General features: G+C 42.1%; 1 protein-coding gene across 1 annotated transcript in view; it reads right to left on the minus strand.

Moving 5' to 3' along the window:
* LOC143026387 (uncharacterized) overlaps positions 1–19,499 on the minus strand; it is a 39,441-nt gene that overhangs the window by 4,533 nt on the left and 15,409 nt on the right. Inside the window, exons 3-6 of the mRNA XM_076186670.1 lie at positions 14,614–14,751; positions 4,919–9,601; positions 1,250–4,767; positions 865–1,092 (exon numbers count right to left, since the gene is read on the minus strand). Of these exons, the coding sequence (XP_076042785.1) occupies positions 865–1,092; positions 1,250–4,767; positions 4,919–9,601; positions 14,614–14,751 (8,567 nt within the window). The remainder of the gene's footprint in view (positions 1–864; positions 1,093–1,249; positions 4,768–4,918; positions 9,602–14,613; positions 14,752–19,499) is intronic.

A 19,499-nucleotide genomic window follows, 5' to 3' on the forward strand; every position in this document is an offset into this window, starting at 1 on the left:
ATAACACGGTTATACATGTATACAATGTAAAATGGCTATCATCAGTCATGATAGCAAGGTTGAGAAATCAAATTAACATATATATGTCTGATGAAGTACTATATAAAACTATTTTCAGTATGTCAAACATACATACATATGTATACCGAGGGCTTTTTCCCCTTACAAGGGAGGTAGCCAAAGTCAAAAGGCATAAATCCATTCACACCCATTTCATCCACACACACTCCACTCCCATTCATCACCCCTCCCTCCTTCTTCTCTTGGCTCCTCCTGGAGCATCTTGCCCATTGCCCTGGGTCAGAGGCAATACAGAAAGACACAGCACATCCACAGCAAGGCAGCTTTATTTAATTGGTGACACCCCCCTACTCACGCAGAAAAAGAGAAGATGGGGAGAAATCCCTTCAGGCTGCATTAAAATATCATTCACACATAATAACTCCCTAACATCCATCCCCAACCCACTCCCTTCCATAATCACAGCATCATCCATACACAACCATTCTCCACTCATCCCTATTTTCTGTCTTCTCCCTTCCTCAACAGACATCCCCCTCTTTCTCAACACCCCTTTTACCCCATCCATCCATCTCATTCTTGGTTGCACTCTCATGTTCACTCCCTCCCACTCTGCCTTCCACACTTCTTTTACTAATCTCTCTTAACTCACTCTTTCTATGTGCCCAAACCAAATACTCTTTCATCAACCCTCTCTCCCAACTCCTTTTCCACCCCCGTTCTCCTCCTTACCTCCTCACTTCTCGCTCTATCCAGCCTAGTAACCCATACCATACTAAATAAAATTTAGATTGAACTCTGTATGGAAATGGCTTGCAAAACAATAACATTAAAACTACAAACCTGATGAGATGGATGTGTGAAAATATTGTTCATGGAATTGTTGAGCACTGGAGGTGGGAAACGGTTGCCATCAGATGGGAGACCTTTCAGTGGTTCAGATGGAGGAAGAAGAGCTGATGGAACAGGAGGGAGGCGGGGAGCCTGGCCCTGAAGATGGCTTGCTAAGCTTTCTCCATTAGGTATTGTAACAGAACGAGTATTCCCCATCCCTCCACTACTATCAGCTCCCTAAACAAATGGAAAAGTGTACACTTAGTTATATATATATATTTTTTTTACTGAATTACTATTACATATCATACAAATTAAGTTTCTAATTGTCTTTTATAAACACTTCCGTGCACTACATTTCAGGACGATAACAAATCCCTCTTCCAATTCCCACCTTGCCATCAATCTCCGGAATGATACTAGTGAGGTTGAAGTTCGAAAGGGAGGATGAGAGGTGAGGACCAGCTGGTGGTCCTGGTCCCATGTTGACCTGTTGGCGGTCCACCATACGTAAAGGACTGAAGGGAACTGTTCCTGGTGGTGCACCTGGAGGAAGCATGTGTGCCATGCCTGTACCACGAGGGGCGCCACTTCCTGGAGGTGGCATTCCTCCTGTTGACAACTGTCCTGTAGGGGCCCCACTGCTACTTGGATATTGAGGAGTACTGAGAGGAACTAAGTTGTCTGCTCCTAAAAAGAAGTTGCCCTGGTGTCTAGGTGTGGTGGAGAAGATGTTGGAGTGGACAAGGGAAGGGTCATCACATGGTGGTGTAAATGAATGTAAAGAGATATGAGCAAGGGCACTCGAGTCCAGCAAATTACCCGAACCCATGCCTGTATCACTATATTTGGTCCTTTTGCTACTGGTACTGCTTCCATTATTGTTGTTACTATTATTATTTGTATTGTTGCTAGAGCTGCTATTACTGGGGCCAATGTTTAAGGAGGTGTTATTGGTACTACGGCTGCTACTGTTCCGCGAATAGGATGCAGAAGAAACAGAGAGTTGTGGAGGATCATTGTGTGCTGTGCGAATTCCCATTCCTGCACTAGATGCCCCCATCAAGTTACTTGCACTACATGGATCTTGGGGATCAAGAGGAAGGGGGAAGGTTGGGTTTGGAGGGAAATTAGTCTGATCTCCTCCAAAATCATGAAATCTTGGATAAGCACTTGGGGGATGAGGCGGAGCCATGATATCACTTGAGAGCATTGATGAACTTGTAGGGGGCAGATGGTTCTGATAGGGGTAGCCTGTGGGCATATAGGGCATATTTCCTCCATATGGAAGAGAACCAGAAGGTTGAGTGTGAATCTGAAGGTTATAGTCGGGGTTGCAGCCCCCTTGAGCATTGCGATCATGTGCAGAATAGCCAAAGGAAGTATTCTGAACAAAGTTCTTCATCTGCTGTGGAGCATAATTTGTTTGGTACATTTGATTGTGTGCCATAATGGGGTAATTCTGATTGGGAGTGGGGCGGTGAGATGTTCGTCCATAATTCTGAGTTCCAATGAGGGCTTCAGCAGAATAATTGTGCCCCTGTTTGTGACTTGGTGAGCTCTTGTTACTCCACATGTTAAAGGTGTTACTTAAACTTGTTCCACTATTTTGTTGTTGGGATCCTGATCCTCTGGCAGGGCTTCTTCGTCTTGAATGTGTCTCACTACTCTGAGAGCCCTTGTTGCCATTAGAACCTCGAGACTTACTCTCAGCCTTGCGAGATCCTGATTTACTTCTTGGCGAATCTTTACTCTTATCTTCCTGGTGGTTAGATGAAGTGCTCCCTTCCTTCTGTGAACCTGTTTTCCTATTAGAGTCTGTATTCTGGCTGACCAAATGGCTAACAGAGAAACAGCGTACATGATCTGAAGTGGGTTCTCCTGCTGCTGGCCGAAGGGTTGGATCCTCTACCGTGTCTATGAATGGTGCAACTTGCTGCAAAGTCATGGCAGAGGCACTGTTACTTATCCTAGGGTCTGAAGCAGCAAGCATGTTTGGATCATGAAGGCTGTCAGGAAGTTGATACTGCCCTTGATGTTGTTTGTAATTGTAGTACTGGTGTCTGGTATCTGTTCTTGGAGAATGCTTGCGGTAGTATGGGCTGTAATCAAATGTTGCTGGTGTTGCTGCAGCTGTGGACTGCATGTATCCAACAGAAGCAGACCGTGCAGGTTGCTGAGGCATGGTTGCCAGACCAGTTGTGTTATGAACTTGTGCATGCATGGATGAGCCCTGATGGTGAAGATGCATGGGGGTCTTGGTCATATCTGCTCCAATTACAGGATCCTGCATGATTCCAGGCAAGATCACCCCATGCATTCCAGTGTGTTGTTGCCCAACATGACCCCCATGACCCACTAAGTGCTGCCCACCCTGAGTTGACAGGTTTCCACTCGATGCAGCTTGCTGCTGCTGTTGCTGTTGTTGTTGCTGTTGCTGCTGTTGTTGTTGCTGCTGCTGTTGGCTTTGTTGTTGCTGTTGCTGCTGCTGTTGTTGTTGCTGTTGTTGTTGCTGCTGCTGTTGTTGTTGTTGCATATGGTGTGAAAGCTGAGTCTGAGGTGTTTGTTGTTTCTGTTGAGTTGAATGAGTATGTTGTTGATGGGTCAGAGACAGATTAGGTTGCTGTTGATGGTGAACTGGAATTGTGTGTTGCTGCTGCTGTGGTTGAGCTTGTGATGTGGGTTGTGTGATCTGGACAGGCTTCTGGTTATTCTGCGGTTTGCTTGGCAGCTGATGTGACAATGTGCTATGTTGGGTATGGCTCCTGGACTGTTGCTGTTGCTGCTGCTGTGGTGGCTGATGAGAACTGAACTGCATCTGCTTCCTTTGTTTTTCAGCATCACTTGTGCTAAGACTTTCTGAAGAATGGTTATGGCTAGTTTGAATTTGTCTGTGATGTTGCTGTTGCTGTTGCTGTTGATGTTGCTGCTGCTGTTGTTGCTGTTGTTGTTGTTGTTGTCGTTGCTGCTGCTGTTGCTGCTGCTGTGGAGGTGGTTGCTGCTTAGGCTTAGACTGAGTAATATTTGTGTGTGGAGACAAATCAATATCTGGCTGATGAACTGGGCTCCTAAATGTTGCAGTACTTGGAGTTCGGGGGTTCACAGCTAATGGGGATTTGTCAATACACTGTTGTACCTGTTGCTGATGTCTGTCTACTGCATTTGCACCAAGAGTCATGGCTGTACTATGCTGCTGACTTGTTGAACCAGAGGGGTCTTGGTAAGGTTCGTGTAACTTTGATATTGATGGTTTACTATTAGGAATGCTTTCCATTTTATCTTTCTTTGGGCCTTCCCTCGAGCTTTCAGTGACTGAATCAAGAGAATAGTGGGTAAACCCTTGAAATCTGTCTGGTGGAACTGAATGACTTGGAAGATCTTTCTGTTTACTAATACCACTTGCATGAGGGACTTCATCCTTGTTCTGAATATCTACTGGACGTGAGCAAGAGCCAGTATGGGAAGGTACACCTGACGATTCTTTTGTGCTACTACTTCCGTCAACATGGCCAAGTGATGGTCGAGACTTGAATGAATGAGAAGTATTAATTTGTTTTTCTGAGATATTAGTATGAGAACTTGAAATCTTGACATTATCTAATTTTGGTGTTTTGGCCACATCAGTTGAGAATGAAGTTTGAGTTACAGTAGGTGTAGGCATGGTAAGTGTTGTGGGAGTTATATCTTGAGATGAAACTGAGGATGATATGTTTGAAATGGAGCAAGGAGGCTGTATAGAAGAAGATCCATTTGTTGCTCCAGCTCTTCTGTTTGCCATTGATGTAATATCATGGGTAGTTCTAACAGGTGGGTTGGTGTTCTTTTCAGATCCCTGTAGTATATTACTTGTATTATTCGCTGCACCTGTGGTTCTTGATGCTCCTCCTGATTTTGTTACATCTGAAGCATTTGCTGTGAAAAAAAAAATATATATATATATTATTAAGGTGGAATTAAATAAAACAGTGTTGAGTGTAATGATTACATTAGAAACCCCCAAAAATTCACTAGAGTTCCCTCTTTTGGATCTGTATTTCAGTCTTAAAGAAACAATAAATAATACCTTGTGAGATGGATGTTTTCATACTATCAGACGACCTCTCCTGGGCTGCTGCTGTTACTGAGGAGGAATGTGACTGTGTTGCAGAAGAAGAGATGGAAATGGGCTCAATTTTCTCAGCTGGGCCTAAAACAGCTGATAACTTTCCAGTTGGAGACCAGGTCTTAAGGCCTGATGACGAGGATACAGTGGCAGCTGGTGTTACAGTAGCAACTGGCACACTTGCAACTGCTGTTACTGCTAAAGACCCATGTGACACGTGCTCAATGGATCGATTCTTTGATGCAGTGGAAGTTATAACACTTGCATATGCATCTGGATGTGTTAAGTCTGCATTTCTTGAAGTATAACAACTAGTAATGAGAGGGTAAGCAGATGGCATATAAGATGATGATGGTGAGAGAGATGAAGGTAAAAGGGAGGCTGAAGATGATAATAATGACAATGAGGATGAAAGTAATGATGATGTAGATAATGTTGGATCTGAAGATGAAGTACTTGAAACTACCACAGTCGTCTGAGACACAGTTGGAACTGTTAACAATGAGGAACTTGTTGAAGCAGTTGTTGTATAAGTTTGACATACATTAGAAACTTCTGTTGCAGCTTTTAACACAGGTGGCGTGTACAGTGATGACACTGATGTCACAGGAAGTGAGTAAAGGGAAGTCATCGATGTGGGAGGGAAGGACAGAATTGGTGTTTTATAAACTGTTCCCGTTGTATTTGTTGAAACGCTAACAGGTTCAACAACTGATGATGATGCCAGTGGTATAGCTGATTTTACAGCTGTTTTCTGGCTTGTGCTCTGTGGGCAAAGTGAAGGCAGTGTATGGGTAGATGATGATGATGACGATGATGATGATGATGATGATAATGATGATGTTGATGATGAAGATGATGTTGATGATGCTGCTGCTGCTGCTGCTGATGATGACACTGTTACTGTTGGTGCTGCTGATGATGATGATGATGATGACAACAATGATGATGATGATGATGATGTTGATGTTGTTGTTGATGATGATGCTGATGATGATGATGATGATGTTGGTGATGATGACAACAATGATGATGGTGGTGTTGCAGTGACTGATGTGACAGTTGTGTGAGAAGATGAATTAGTGGTTGAGGATGAGGATGATATGGATGGTAAGGATGAAGAAGAAGATATGGATGGTGAGGATGAAGAGGAAGTAATAGATAAAGTTGAGAAAGTGACAGAAGACGTGACACAAGAATTGGAAGAGGCAGTTGTGAGTGAGGTAGAGGAAGATGTAGATACAGAAGTAGAAGCAGTAGAAGTTCCTGTGGATGAAGCAGTACAGGTTGGTGCCAAACCCGACCCTAAAAGCAAGGATTTACTTGATGTAAATAGAGGAAACGAAGACAATGGAGCTGGGAAAGACATTGAAGATGACTGCTGTGTGGACTGTGCTGGAGTCACACTTGAAAATGTTGATGGAGTGGCCGAGTAGAAAAAGGATGAAGAAAGAGAGGATGATATTGGAGGTGTCGATAGGGGGGATGATACAGTTATACAAGGTGGAGGTTGGGCACAAGAAGAGGGAATGCATGTATAAGTAGCCATGGTAGTGGTAGGGATGCGATATGAAAAAGAAGTTGATGAGGTTGAGCCTGTTGAAGACTGATGTGAAGTGCCACTGAAATTTGGTTGAAAGGGCATTAATGCTGTTTGTATTTCTGAGTAATCTTGGAATTTCTGTGATGATGGTAATGTCATAGCAATGTTTGATGATGACAAAGAAGGTAATGAAAGACATAAAGGAAAATGTGTTTTGCTGGAATCTGATGACTTTGATAAAGAGGTATGCAGTGGTGCTGGTGACGATGATGTGGATAATGATAACATGGATAATGCAGAGCTTGAAGATGCTTTTGAATGCTCAGTAGTGGTACAGGGAGGTTTTATGCTTGATGATAAAGGTATAGAATCAGATAAAGATGTATTCTTTGTTGAAATTATTTCTGAATGTGATGTTACTGGGGTTGGAAAACTTGAATGTGTGTTGGGATATGAATGTGAATTAAAAGAATTATTTGATGAAATGGATGCAGTGGTGGAGGATGTTTGTGCACCCAAAGAGAGGTTTGACGGAAGAGATGTAGCAGTGGAAGGCATCTGTGAAATCAAAGGATGGTTTGACGACAGAACAGTGGATGAAGATGTCTGTGAAATGAAAGACTGATCTGATGAAAGAGAAGTGATGGGGGTGGAGATTTGTGAAATCAAGGAATGATTTGATGAAAGAGAAGTAGAGGAAGAGGATGTTTGTGATGTCTGCATATTTTCTCCACTGATAAGAGCAGGGAATGCTGAAAAATTTGTGGAATGGAGGGTGGATGTATTGGTGGATCCTTGAGGGGGCGCACTAGTTGGCACTACAGCTAATGAACTTCCCAATGAGTTTAATGTCATAACAGAAGATGAGGTTGCAGCACTTGAAGTGATGCATGTAACTGCAACTGTGTTTGCAGGTTCTTTGAGAGAACATTTTGAAGAAGAAACAGAGATGGAGGACGTGGGAACAGATGTAGAGGAGACTGCAGCCACTAGTGAAGTTTGGTAGACATGTGGCAAAGCTCTTGTGGATTCAGAGGTATCCAATAAAGTGTAACTTGAAGTTGTGGTTGGACAACTTTGTCTGCTTGTTTCTGGCAATTTTGCAGAGGAGCATAAAGCTGTAATACTATAGGAGCTATTGTTGAGCGATGCACGTGAATCACATGAAGCAGCTGCTGATACAACCAGAGATGATCTTGTAGAAGTGTTCAAGTTTTGGCAGATTTTTTCATTTGGAGTGTTTTTGGAAGAATCCATGCTAGATGTTTCATTGCTTGGAGTGTTTTGTGGAGGGTAAACTGGAGATTTGTTTTCAACCTTTTTGCTTGCACTTTTTGCTTCACTAGAAATACTTTCATTGCATTCTTTCTGACAAGCTAAACTTAATTCTTGCTCTCCACTTGGTTGAAGAAGTGACTGGGTATCATCAACAGCAGGGGAAGCTGGAGGAGAGGTAAAGTCACATGTATTACCATCATCATCATCTATAGACCGTAGCATTTCTGCAAGTTTTTCATCGGTTGGATTGTCCGTATCAATTTCAGTAGTCCTTATGTTTTCTGTAATATCACAGGCCATATCTACACGAATGTTTATTATGTTTTCCAATGGTTCTTCAATGATTCCAGCAGAATGAACAAGTCCAGAAAGGGTTGAAGTGGATATCTCTTGTAAGTCCTGATCAGCACTGACTTCAACAGGAGGAAGTGATATTTCTTTGACTGCAACATTTCTTGCTGGCAGAGATGATAAACTGGGCTGCATCCTGACATCTCCCTGACAATTCTTGCTCTTTTTGACAGCACGCTCTGCACCACTTTCGCTAGTCAAGGGACGCTTGGCTTTAGGGGCAGGTTGAATGGGTACAACATTCTTTGTGGGAGAAACTTGCCCTCGCTGGGAAGAGGTATGCATCTGACAGCTGGAGGTCTTGGTGTTGAAAGTTTGCACTGGTCGGCAGGCACATGGTTTGGGAGCGATGGGTTTCAACTTCTGTGGTGGTGTGGATAACAGAAGGTGCTGGTTGGGTAATAGAAGCATAGGAGAGGGACTTACCATCTTCACTATCTTACTGCCTTGAACAAGAGAGGGTGACGTGCCAGTGGACATAATAGGTACTCCAGACAATGATGGGGTCACGTAGGTCATCTGACAACCATTTTCTACTGGTAAACCAGTTGGCTGCAAGATCTGCACAGGCCCAAGGCCTATATTATGAACAACCACCACTTTCTGGCTCTGTGTGTCACAACCAACATTGGCAACTCCTGTAACAACCTTTTCCCTAACAACTGGATTTTGTTGGGCTATTCCTTCTGGGCAGGGATTCATGGCTGAAACTGAAGATGAATTACTACTGTGAGTCATGTGCGGTTGCCTTGGAGGGGAGATATCAGCAACAGGTTCTACTTCATGAAGAACAACTGTTGGGTTAGAACCTGAAGTCTCAATCAAATGAATTGTTTCCTCTCCTGGTTCTCCTGGTCTCAAGGTACTTGATGTGGGAACAGTAGCAGCACCTGGAACTGTATTACCCTCTGGATCTGTAGGTTCCTGACAGTGACCTAAAATATTTGTTTCACTACATTCTGATTCCCCTTCAACAATGCTCACAGTGACAGTTCCATCTTCACTAGATTCTTCCACAATTAAACTCTCTTTGCCACTGCTGGGAGTGAAATCAGAGGTGCAGAGCTTTTTAGGTTGCTTAACAAGACCAACAATCTTTTTATCACTGCTGGCACAATGCACAGTCACTTGAGTTCCATCCTGCTGACCCATGCTGTCGACATTTTGCACACATGCTGAAATTTCACTTGTCTCCTGAACATTTCTATTTTCAAGCTTATCTCTATTTCTTTGCTCAAGTCCCCTTGCATCTCTGTCCTTAACAACATCCATATTTGTCTTTTCCTGTGTAAAAGTGCTGATTTTAGCATTTGATATGACTTGGTCTTCATTTCCTTTGACTGTTTTCTTTCCCTTGTTCTCCTGCTCAGCAACATCATGTGGAGATAAATCTCTCTTGTAGTCGGGATCCCTTACACCAATTATGAACCTTTTTCTTAAGATATTGGCACATTCATCATGGGCACAGGTACCTAAAGGGACAGAAAATGTCAATGAGTACTTATACCAACACAAAGTATCAAGTAAATCTAAACAAAAGTTCACCATTTTTTCTTCAGGCTCAATAAACTAATAACAAACCAAAAACCTGCAACCCAAGGACAGCTAACAATAGTTCTCCAGCCCTTTCAATGATCTCTATGTTGTAAGCCTATGGTTGTTTGTGTCCCTGGCTTGTAAGTAGACAAGGAAGGAAGCAACTACTGACTCAGTTCTCTTGTGTGAAAATGTGGTGAAATGGTAGTGTAAGCTGATATGAGAGGAAATTTGAGTTGCAGGAGATTTTTTAAACTATTTTATGGCTCAGATGCTCAGATGAGAGGGAGGGTGGGAGGGGTGTGGAGTGTATTTAGGGATGAAATGGGTGGGAGTGTTTTTATGCCTTTCCCTTTTTGGCTACCTCCCTTGGAAGGGGGAAAAAGCCTTGGTATATGTATGTATGTATGTATTTTATGGCTGGAGAATAAAATGCATATAAATAAGTGAAAAAAAATAAAAATAAAGAGAAAAACTATATACAGTAAGTCCTCGTTATACGGTACATATGCGTTCCTGAAAACCTTACCGCAAATTGAAATTACCATATACCGAACCCATTATAACATGTAATAATAGGGTATGACAGACTTCTCCCTGGTCTTTCCTCTTCAAAACACGTGCGGATACCGTGTCTGTGAATTTTCTTACCGTAAATAGAATCGAGGGAAGTAATTACCAAATACTGTAACTGTGAATTTACCAGATAAAGAATTACCGTATAAGGAGGACTCACTGTATATATGCACCAAGGGCTTTTTACCCCTTATAAGGGAGGTAGCCAAATCAAAAGACATGTACCCACTCCCACCCATTTTCCACTCCCATCCACCAGCCTTTCCTCCCTCTCATCAAATAGACAGACATGAAAAATGTTCCAAATAGCTGCATAAATGTTTTATTTCTAATGTTCACAGCAAAGTTATCATTCATCACAAAGAATCTAATCTAGTCTTACTTTGAAGTTTAAGATTTGTACTTTGTTAAACTATATTCAAGACTGCAACATTTATATATCTATATACCAAGGGCTCCTTCTCTCTTATAAGGGAGGTAGCCAAGTCAAAAGGAATGCCCCCACTCCCACCCACTGCCCTGGATCAGAAGCAATGCAGTAAGACATTGTACATTCACAGCAAGGCCATTTCACTTAATCAGGAACCCCCACTCTCCATCCACTCATGTGGAAAATAGAGAATACAGTACATACATACATATACCAAGGGATTTTCCCCCTTACAAGGGAGGTAGCCAAAGTAAAAAGGTACAATTCCACTCCTACCCATTTCACTCCCATTCACCAGCCCTCCCTTCCTCTCATATTGGCTGCTCCTGTATCTTGCCCACTGCCTTGGGTCAGAAGTAATGCAGCAAGACACAGCACATCCACAGCAAGGTCACTTCATTTAATCAGTAACCCCCTCTCTGTCCCCTCATGTAATAACATTGAAGATGGGGAGAAATCCCTTTGGGCTGCATCAAAATATCATTCACACATAACCACTCATCCCCCCCCCATCACCCACCCACTCCCTTCCATGCATCACAGTATCTTCTGTCTTCTCCCTTCCTTCCTCAATAGACATCCCCATCTTCCTCAATGCCCTTTTACCCCATCCATCTATCTCATCCTTGGTCATCCCCTCATGTTCATTCCATCCATCTCTGCCTTCCACAATTCTTTCACTAATCTTTCTTAACTCATTCTTTCCATATGTCCAAACCATCCCAATACTCTTTCATCAACCCTATCTCCCATTTCCTTTTCCAACTCTGCTCTCCTTCTCACCTCGTCATTTCTCATTCTATCCAACATTGTAACCCTTACCATACTTCTCAGGCATTTCATCTCAAACACATTTAAACTCTTCCTCTTATGTTCCATTTCTCTGCTCCATACAAAGCCATTGGCACAATCACCCCTTCATACAATCTCCTCTTAGCATCTATTCCCAAATATCTATTTCTCATTACACTTTTTAACCCCCCAAGGTTTACTTGCTTCTTTCAATCTACAATCTACCTCCACCTCCACTCCTCCCTTTCCCACCACATGTGACCCCATGTATCTAAAGCTATCAACCTCATCCAACCTCTCTCCTTTAATACCCACTTCCAAATTGTTACAATCCTCTCCCCTTGTACATCTCATCACCTTACTTTTACCCACATTCACCTTCAACTTTCTCCTCTTTCACATCTTCCCAAACTCCATCACTAACTTCCTTATTCCCTCCTCTGATCCTGTCACAAGCCCAGTGTTGTCAGCAAACAACTGGCTTACCTCCAACTTTTCTCCATTTTCTTTAATCATCTCCAGTCCCCTGCCCATTACCCTTCCATTTATCTCCTGCACTAACCCCATCCATGTACATATTGAACAGCCATGGCAACATGACACATCACTGTTGAAGTCCTACCTTTACCTCAAACCACTTGCTCTCTCCATTTCTAATTCTAACACAAGCTCTACTACTCTTGTAAAAATTCTTGACTGGCCTTAACAACTTTCTTCCAATCCCATACATCTGCAAAACCTTCAACAGTGCCTTCCTGTCTACCCTGTCATAAGCCTTTTCCAGATCCATAAAGACCTAAACAAATCCTTTCCCTTTGCTTTCTCACATATCTGTCTTACCACAAAAATTTGATCCACACAACCCCTACCTTTCTTAAACCCACTCTGTTCCTCACCAATTACTCCCTTTGTTCTTCTCCTAATCCTCTCAATCAAAACCCTTCCTTATGCCTTGCCAAATGCACTCAACAAACTGATCCATCTGAAACTGCTACACTCACATTTGTCCCCTTTTCCCTTGTAAAGCAGAAGTATACAGGCACTCTTCCAACACTTTACCCTCCTTTAGACAAACATTAACTTCTTCAATAAAAATAAAATATTCACATGCATATCAAGTTGCCTGATGTACAGTGACGTATTACAATAAACACATTACAAAATATAGTTATTGCTGCTATATATGTTCTCTTTCACCCTGAATAAATGTCACAGAAAATGTGATCAAGCCTGTTCACAGAATACCAGGGTCACTCAGCTACAACTTCAAAATAAATATAATCAGGAAGCCGACACTGGCATCCTCATATCCACTCGCAGATGGAAGTTTTTGATAGAAACGACTTATTAAAATGGGACAGAAGAGAAACAAGAGGACACGTGAAGAAGCTAAAGAAGGACAGTTACAGAAGAGATCTGAAAAAGGATAGCTTCCCACACAGAGTGATTGATGTCTGGAACAAACTAAATGGGGAAACAGTGAGTGCCAAAACTCTACAAGATTTCAAGAACAAACTGGATGCGGAGAGATACGAAAATGGGTCACTACGAGCATAGCTCTCGTTCCGTAAAATACAGCTTACTTATAAGTAAATATAACTAGGGATGGAATGGGTGGGAATGATTTTATGCCTTTTTCTTTTTGGCTACCTCCCTTGAAAGGGGGAAAAAGCCTTGGTATATGTATGTATGTAAAATACATAGGCATCACCATATTCAAGAGGTTAAACAAACACACCAGCCAGTCCACCATCACTGTACCTCCCTTTTTCAGACACTGCATGACACCCATCTAACTCAGGTGCCTTACCTGCTCTCATAATTTTAATAACTGCTTTCACCTCATCTTTTCTTATTTCTCCCCATTTTCTTCATCCATCACTGTCATTTTCTTAGTACCTCCCACTGCAATTACCATTCCCTCCCGATCCTCTTCCACATTTAGCACCTCCCTAAAATACTTTGCCCATTTTCCTCTTGCCACTGCCTCTTCCATCATCATCTCTCCATCTGCCCATTTTACCCTTTTGTCTCTACTTGATTCACCTCCCCTTCCTCTCCTAATTTCCTTCCAAAGCATCTTTTTATTACTTTCAAATTTTTTAGCCATACTCTTCCCCCCTTTTACATCTGCTCTCCTTTTTGCCTCTTTTATCTTATGTTTTACTTCTCTTATTTTTTCTTTGTATCTCTCATATGATTTTCTCATCCCATTTTGCAACCAGTCTGTGAATGCTTTGTAAATTGACTGGAAAATAGAGAAGATAGGGAGAAATCCCTTCAGGATGTGTCAAAATATCATTCACACACAACCACTCTCTACTTCCTCCCCATCCCCCAGCCCCTTCCTTTCTTGCATCAGAGTATCATCCATACACAGACATTCTCTAATCACTCCTATCTCCCACATTCTCCCTTTCTTGCTTAACAGGCATTCCCCTCTTGCTTAACAGGCATTCCCCTCTTGCTCAAATCTGCTTTCACCCCATCCAGACTGCAACATACAATATGCAAGAAAGGAGAGCAAGATGGGATCCAATAAGTGTTGCTCCTTTCCTGTATGCTATAATTAGGTAAATATGTACCCCTCCAAACTCTGCCACTAGTTGTCTTAGACCCTCATCTGAACCAGCCAGAAGTACAGCACTAATATTCAGTCTCAACCAAGTGAGTAGTCTCTGACTACCCACACGACAATAATTATATCACCCCGTGTTGAGGGTGGTGTTAAATTAAAACACAAATATTTTATGATGGTGAATGGTGGCAGCTATTCCCTTCCCCCTCAGCATATGATACCAACACTCATTTGGAATTTACCTGTTGTATTAAGCACTACACTATATCAGTGCTCCAGTGTAAACTTGTGATTTACCACCTATTTGGCCTCGTTACTTTTTTTTTCACCAATTGGGTAAAAACAAGTTTTTGTCATACAAGAAAACAGCTTAAATCATAGCACTACATAAAACAAATACTGGTGCAAAGGAAATTGCTGATGTTGTTGGTATTTATGAACAAAGAGTTAAGGATAGGTAAAGAAATACTAAGACAATGGTAAAGGACCTTCCTAAAATGCAATTTGTAGCCATGTAGCTAGGAATATATTACCAAAGACAACATTATCAAGAGATCCATCTATAAAATTACCTGGCAACCTATATACAATATCTCCTCCTCCTGGATCAGATTCAAAGCGAAGACCTGCTTCTTCTAAAAGTTTTACTAAGATGGAGTTGCGCTGTTTAAGGACTCCAACTTGTCGCTTTAATTTCTTGACTTCTTGTTCTGAAAATAAATAAATAAGTAAATAAATAAATAGATTAATACATCATACAAATATATACCAGAGGATTTTCCCCCTTACATAGGAAGTAGCCAAAGTCAAAAAATAAATCCACTCCCACCCATTTCATACCCACATACACCACTACCATTCATCACCCCTCCCTCCCTCTTTTCTTGGCTCCTCCTGGATGATAGGTCACCCCTGCATCTTGCCCACTGCCCTGGGTGAGAGGCAATGCAGCAAGACACAACACATCCACAGCAAGGCTGCTTCATTTAATCGGTGACCATCCCTCTCCATCCTCTTATGCAGAAAAAGAGGGGATGGGAGAAATCTCTTCAAGCTGTATCAAAATGTCTTTCACACATACTCCCTAACCCCCATATCCCCCCACCCACTCTCTTCCATGCACCACAGCATGGAATACAGTTTTCCATACAGATGTATAAATACGTGGAATAGCTTAGAAGGTGATACTGCCCAAGCTCAAAAAATACACGAGTTCAAAGTTAAATATGATAATTGGAAATCAAAGATATAGATAAAACTCTTCAATATGATGGTACCTAAGTAAGGGTCATGAGCTGCAAGTGGGGTATACGAGGCATCGCCTTCCTGATTATATTCATTTTGTAGTTGCTGCTGACCTCCATATTCTGTGAACAGGTTTGATCACATTTTCTGTGACATTATATTTATTCAAGGTGTAAGAGAACAAGTAGAACAGCAGTAACTTTATATTTTGTAATGCCTGTATTGTGATGTATCATCATACATCAGGCAACCTAATGTGTGTGTGAATATTTGACTCATATTGAAGAGGTTAAGTTGGAAACATACATGAATTTGAATCTAGGTATGTTAGAAAACTAGAGAATAGGAGACAGGATCCAACAAGTATTACTTCTTTCCTGTAAACTACAATTAGGTAAATATAACCATTCTCCACTCACCCCTATCTCCTGTCTTCTCCCTTCCTTCCTCAACAGACATCCCCCTCTTTCCCAATGCACCTTTTACCCCATCCACCCATCTCATCCATGGTCACCCCATCATGTTCACTCCGTCCACCTCTGCCTTCCACACTTCTAACATTTAATTTTTCTTCACTCATTCTTTCCATTTGTCCAAACCATCTCAATACTCTTGCATCAACCCTATCTCCCAACTCTTTTTCCACCCCTACTCTCCTCCTCACCTCTTCGTTTCTAACTCTATCCAGCCTATTAACCCCTACACATTTAAACTCTTCCTCTCTTATGTTCCATGTTTCTGCCCCATACAATGTTGTCGGCATAATTACCCTTATAATAATAATTAATACATATATACATATACCAAGGGCCTTTTCCCCCTTACAAGGGAGGTAGCCAGTCAAAGGCATAAAACCACTCCCACCTATTTCATCCCCACATACACCACTCCCATTCACCACCCCTCCCTCCCTCTTTTCTTGGCTCCTTCTCGATGACGAGTCATCTCTGCATCTCGCCCACTGCCCTGGGTCAGAAGCAATGCAGCAAGACACAGCACATCCACAGCAAGGCTGCTTCATTTAATCAGTAACCCCCCTCTCCATCCCATCATGCAGGAACAGAGAAGACAGAATAACAATTTTATAAAAAAATATATATAAATAAAAACATGCAACTTTATCTCAAAACCTTATGCAACATCATAAAAACTTAAATTTCTTTCTGTTTCCATACAAAGTAAGGCACACATAATATCAGTATTCATACACCATGAGCCATTAATCAGAATATAGGGTATCAATGCAGTGGGCATAGACTTTATCTATTCAAAACTAGCGCATACTCTAATTGGTACAAATGCCAAATTTGGAATATTATAGTCATGGTGGAGAGGAAATGAAGGTTTGTTCCCCCACTTTATCACAGTGGAAACATTGTATTCATACCTCCCACATCTGAGGGTATTGGCTGCCTGTTATTGTGGCAAAGTAACATGCAGTTCACACTTTAGGGTCTATATTCAATATGGGATGCCCCTACGGACCAGAGCCGCACATCATTTTGTCTGAGATAGAGGAAGACTCTGTTTGTAGAGAAATGATGACTTTTATTATACTGCAACTGTCCCTCTGTTATGCTGTCCCCCAACCCCTTCTTACTGTCCTGTGCCATTTCTCTGAATATTCATTTCCTTTTTTTGCCTACCCTGTGGTCCTGCGGTGGGGGTAAAGAATGCTGCCACCAAGTCTTCCCACTTGAGTCATATTAGGTGACAAAAAATGGGACAAGGGATAAGATTAGGAATCCTGCTATCTGTAACCCAAAAGGAGACATTCCTACAAAAAGTAAAGGCATAAGAGAATCTAGGAGTTTTCCAACCAGCACCCTAAGGTTTGGGTCTTTTAATGTGCATGGATGTGATACAGATAAGAGTAAAAGGGAAGAGATAGGCAGTATGTTTGTGAGATGAAAGATAGATGAGTTGACATTAAGTGAAACTAAGTTGAAAAGGAGGGGCAAGTGTGATTTTGGGAGTGTAGTTGGGAGGTTCTCAGGAGTGAAGAGAGGATGAGGGAGAGAAGGGGAGCCTATACTAGTATGTGAAGAGATAAGTAAGCGTGTAGTGGAGTGGAAGGAGGTTTCATCAAGGATGATGTGGATGAAGGTGAAGCTGGGAAGGGAGATGTGGGTTTTTGTAAGTGCATATGGGCCTGGTAGTGAGAAGAGTGTAGAGGAAAGGGAGGCTTTTTGGATGGATTTAAATGAGTGCATAGAGGGATTAGGAAGAAATGTCAATGTAGTTGTATTGGGAGACCTTAATGCTAGGGTAGGAAATGAACCAATAGATGGAGTGATTGGGAAGTATGGAGTTTTAGGAAAAAATCGTAGTGGAAAGCTGATGGAGATGTGTCTTGAAAGAGAGTTGATGATGGCAAATACAGTGTTTAGGAATAAAGTCAAGCATAAGTACACATGGGAGAGGGTGGTGGATGGAAGGGTGGCAGATAAAGCATTAATGGACTACATATGGTTACCAGGAGTATAGTAGGAAGAGTTAAGGATGTACATGTTCTAAGGGGAGAGAGTGGGGGAATATCAGATCATTTTCTGGTGGAAGGTAAGTTGAGAGTGGAGAATAGGTGGAGAAAGAGGAAAAGGGCAAAAGATAGAGAGGTACATTAGCATGAAATGTTTAAATGAGAAAGAAAAGGAGTATAAGAAAAAGCTGAGAGGGGAGTGGGAGGGAGTGAAGGATAGAGTAGAACTAGGAGTGGAGGAGGAATGGGGATGGTTCAAGGAGGGAATCACAAAGTGTGCAAAGATGGTGTATGGAACAAGGAGGATGGGAGGAAATAGAAGGAAAGGTAGTGGGTGTTGGGATGAGGAAGCAAAGAAGGGTGTAGAAGAGAGGAAGCAGGCTTTCATTGATTGGTTACAAATTAGGATGAGGGAATCATAAGAGAGATACAAAGTAAAGAGAAGAGAAGTAAAGCATAAGATAAGGAGGCAAAGAGGAGAGCAGATGTGAAATGGGGTAAGAGTATGACAGAAAATTTAGAAAGTAATAAAAAAAATGTTTTGGAAAGAAATTAAAAGAGGAAGAGGAGGCGAATCAAGTAGAGAAGGAAAGGTAAAAGATGCAGATAGATGATAATGGAAGAGAAGACAGTGAGAGGAAGATGGGCAGAGTATTTAAGGGAGTTGCTAAATGTGAAGGATGAGGTGAAAGATGATGAAAAGCAGGTAAGGCCCCTGGTCTGGATGGATGCCATACGGAATGTCTGAAAAAGGGAGGTACAGTGATGGTGGACTGGTTGGTGAGGTTATTTAATGTTTGTTGGAGAGAGGGTAGAGTGCCGGAGGACTGGAGGAAAGCCTGTATAGTTCCTCTTTACAAGGGAAAAGGGGACAAGTGTGAATGTAGTAGTTTCAGAGGGATTAGCTTGTTGAGTGTAGTTGGGAAGGCTTATGGGAGGATCTTGGTTGAGAGGATTAGGAGAGGAACAGAAGGAGTAATTGGTGAGGAACAGTGTGGATTTAGGACAGGTAGAGGTTGTGTAGATCAGATCTTTGTGGTAAGACAGATATGTGAGAAAGCTATAGGAAAGGGGAAGGATGTTTTTTGGGCTTTTATGGATCTGGAAAAGGCTTATGATAGGGTAGACAGGAAGGCACTGTGGGAGGTTATGCAGATATACGGGATAGGAGGAAAGCTTCTGGGAACTGTCAAGAGTTTTTATGAGAATAGTTGAGCTTGTGTCAGGATTGGAAATGGAGAGTGTGAGTGGTTCGAGGTAAAGGTGGGACTTCGTCAATGATGCGTTATGTCGCCCTGGCTGTTCAACTTATACATGGATGGGGTGGTGCGAGAGGTATATGCAAGGGTAGTGGGCAAGAGATTGGAGATGGTTAAAGAAAATGGAGAAAAGTGGGAGGTGAGCCAGCTGTTGTTTGCAGACGACACTGCGCTTGTGGCAGGATCGGAGGAGGGATTGAGGAAGTTGGTGGCAGAGTTTGGAAGAGTATGTGATAGAAGAAAGCTGAAGATAAATGTGGGTAAAAGTAAGGTGATGAGATGTACAAGGGGTGAAAGTGGCAGTAGACTGGAAGTGAGCACTGAGGGAGAGCGACTGGAGGAAGTGGATAGTTTTAGATACTTGGGTGCAAATGTGGCAGGGAAAGGTGGAGTGAAATTGGAGGTAGAATGTAGATTGAGAGAAGCGAGTAAATGCCTTGGTGGATTAAAGAGTGTAATGAGGAATAGATATTTG

The sequence above is a fragment of the Oratosquilla oratoria genome, chromosome 6, assembly GCF_046742065.1.
Source record: "Oratosquilla oratoria isolate Oo_2021 chromosome 6, ASM4674206v1, whole genome shotgun sequence".
Classification (NCBI taxonomy): Eukaryota; Metazoa; Arthropoda; class Malacostraca; order Stomatopoda; family Squillidae; genus Oratosquilla; species Oratosquilla oratoria.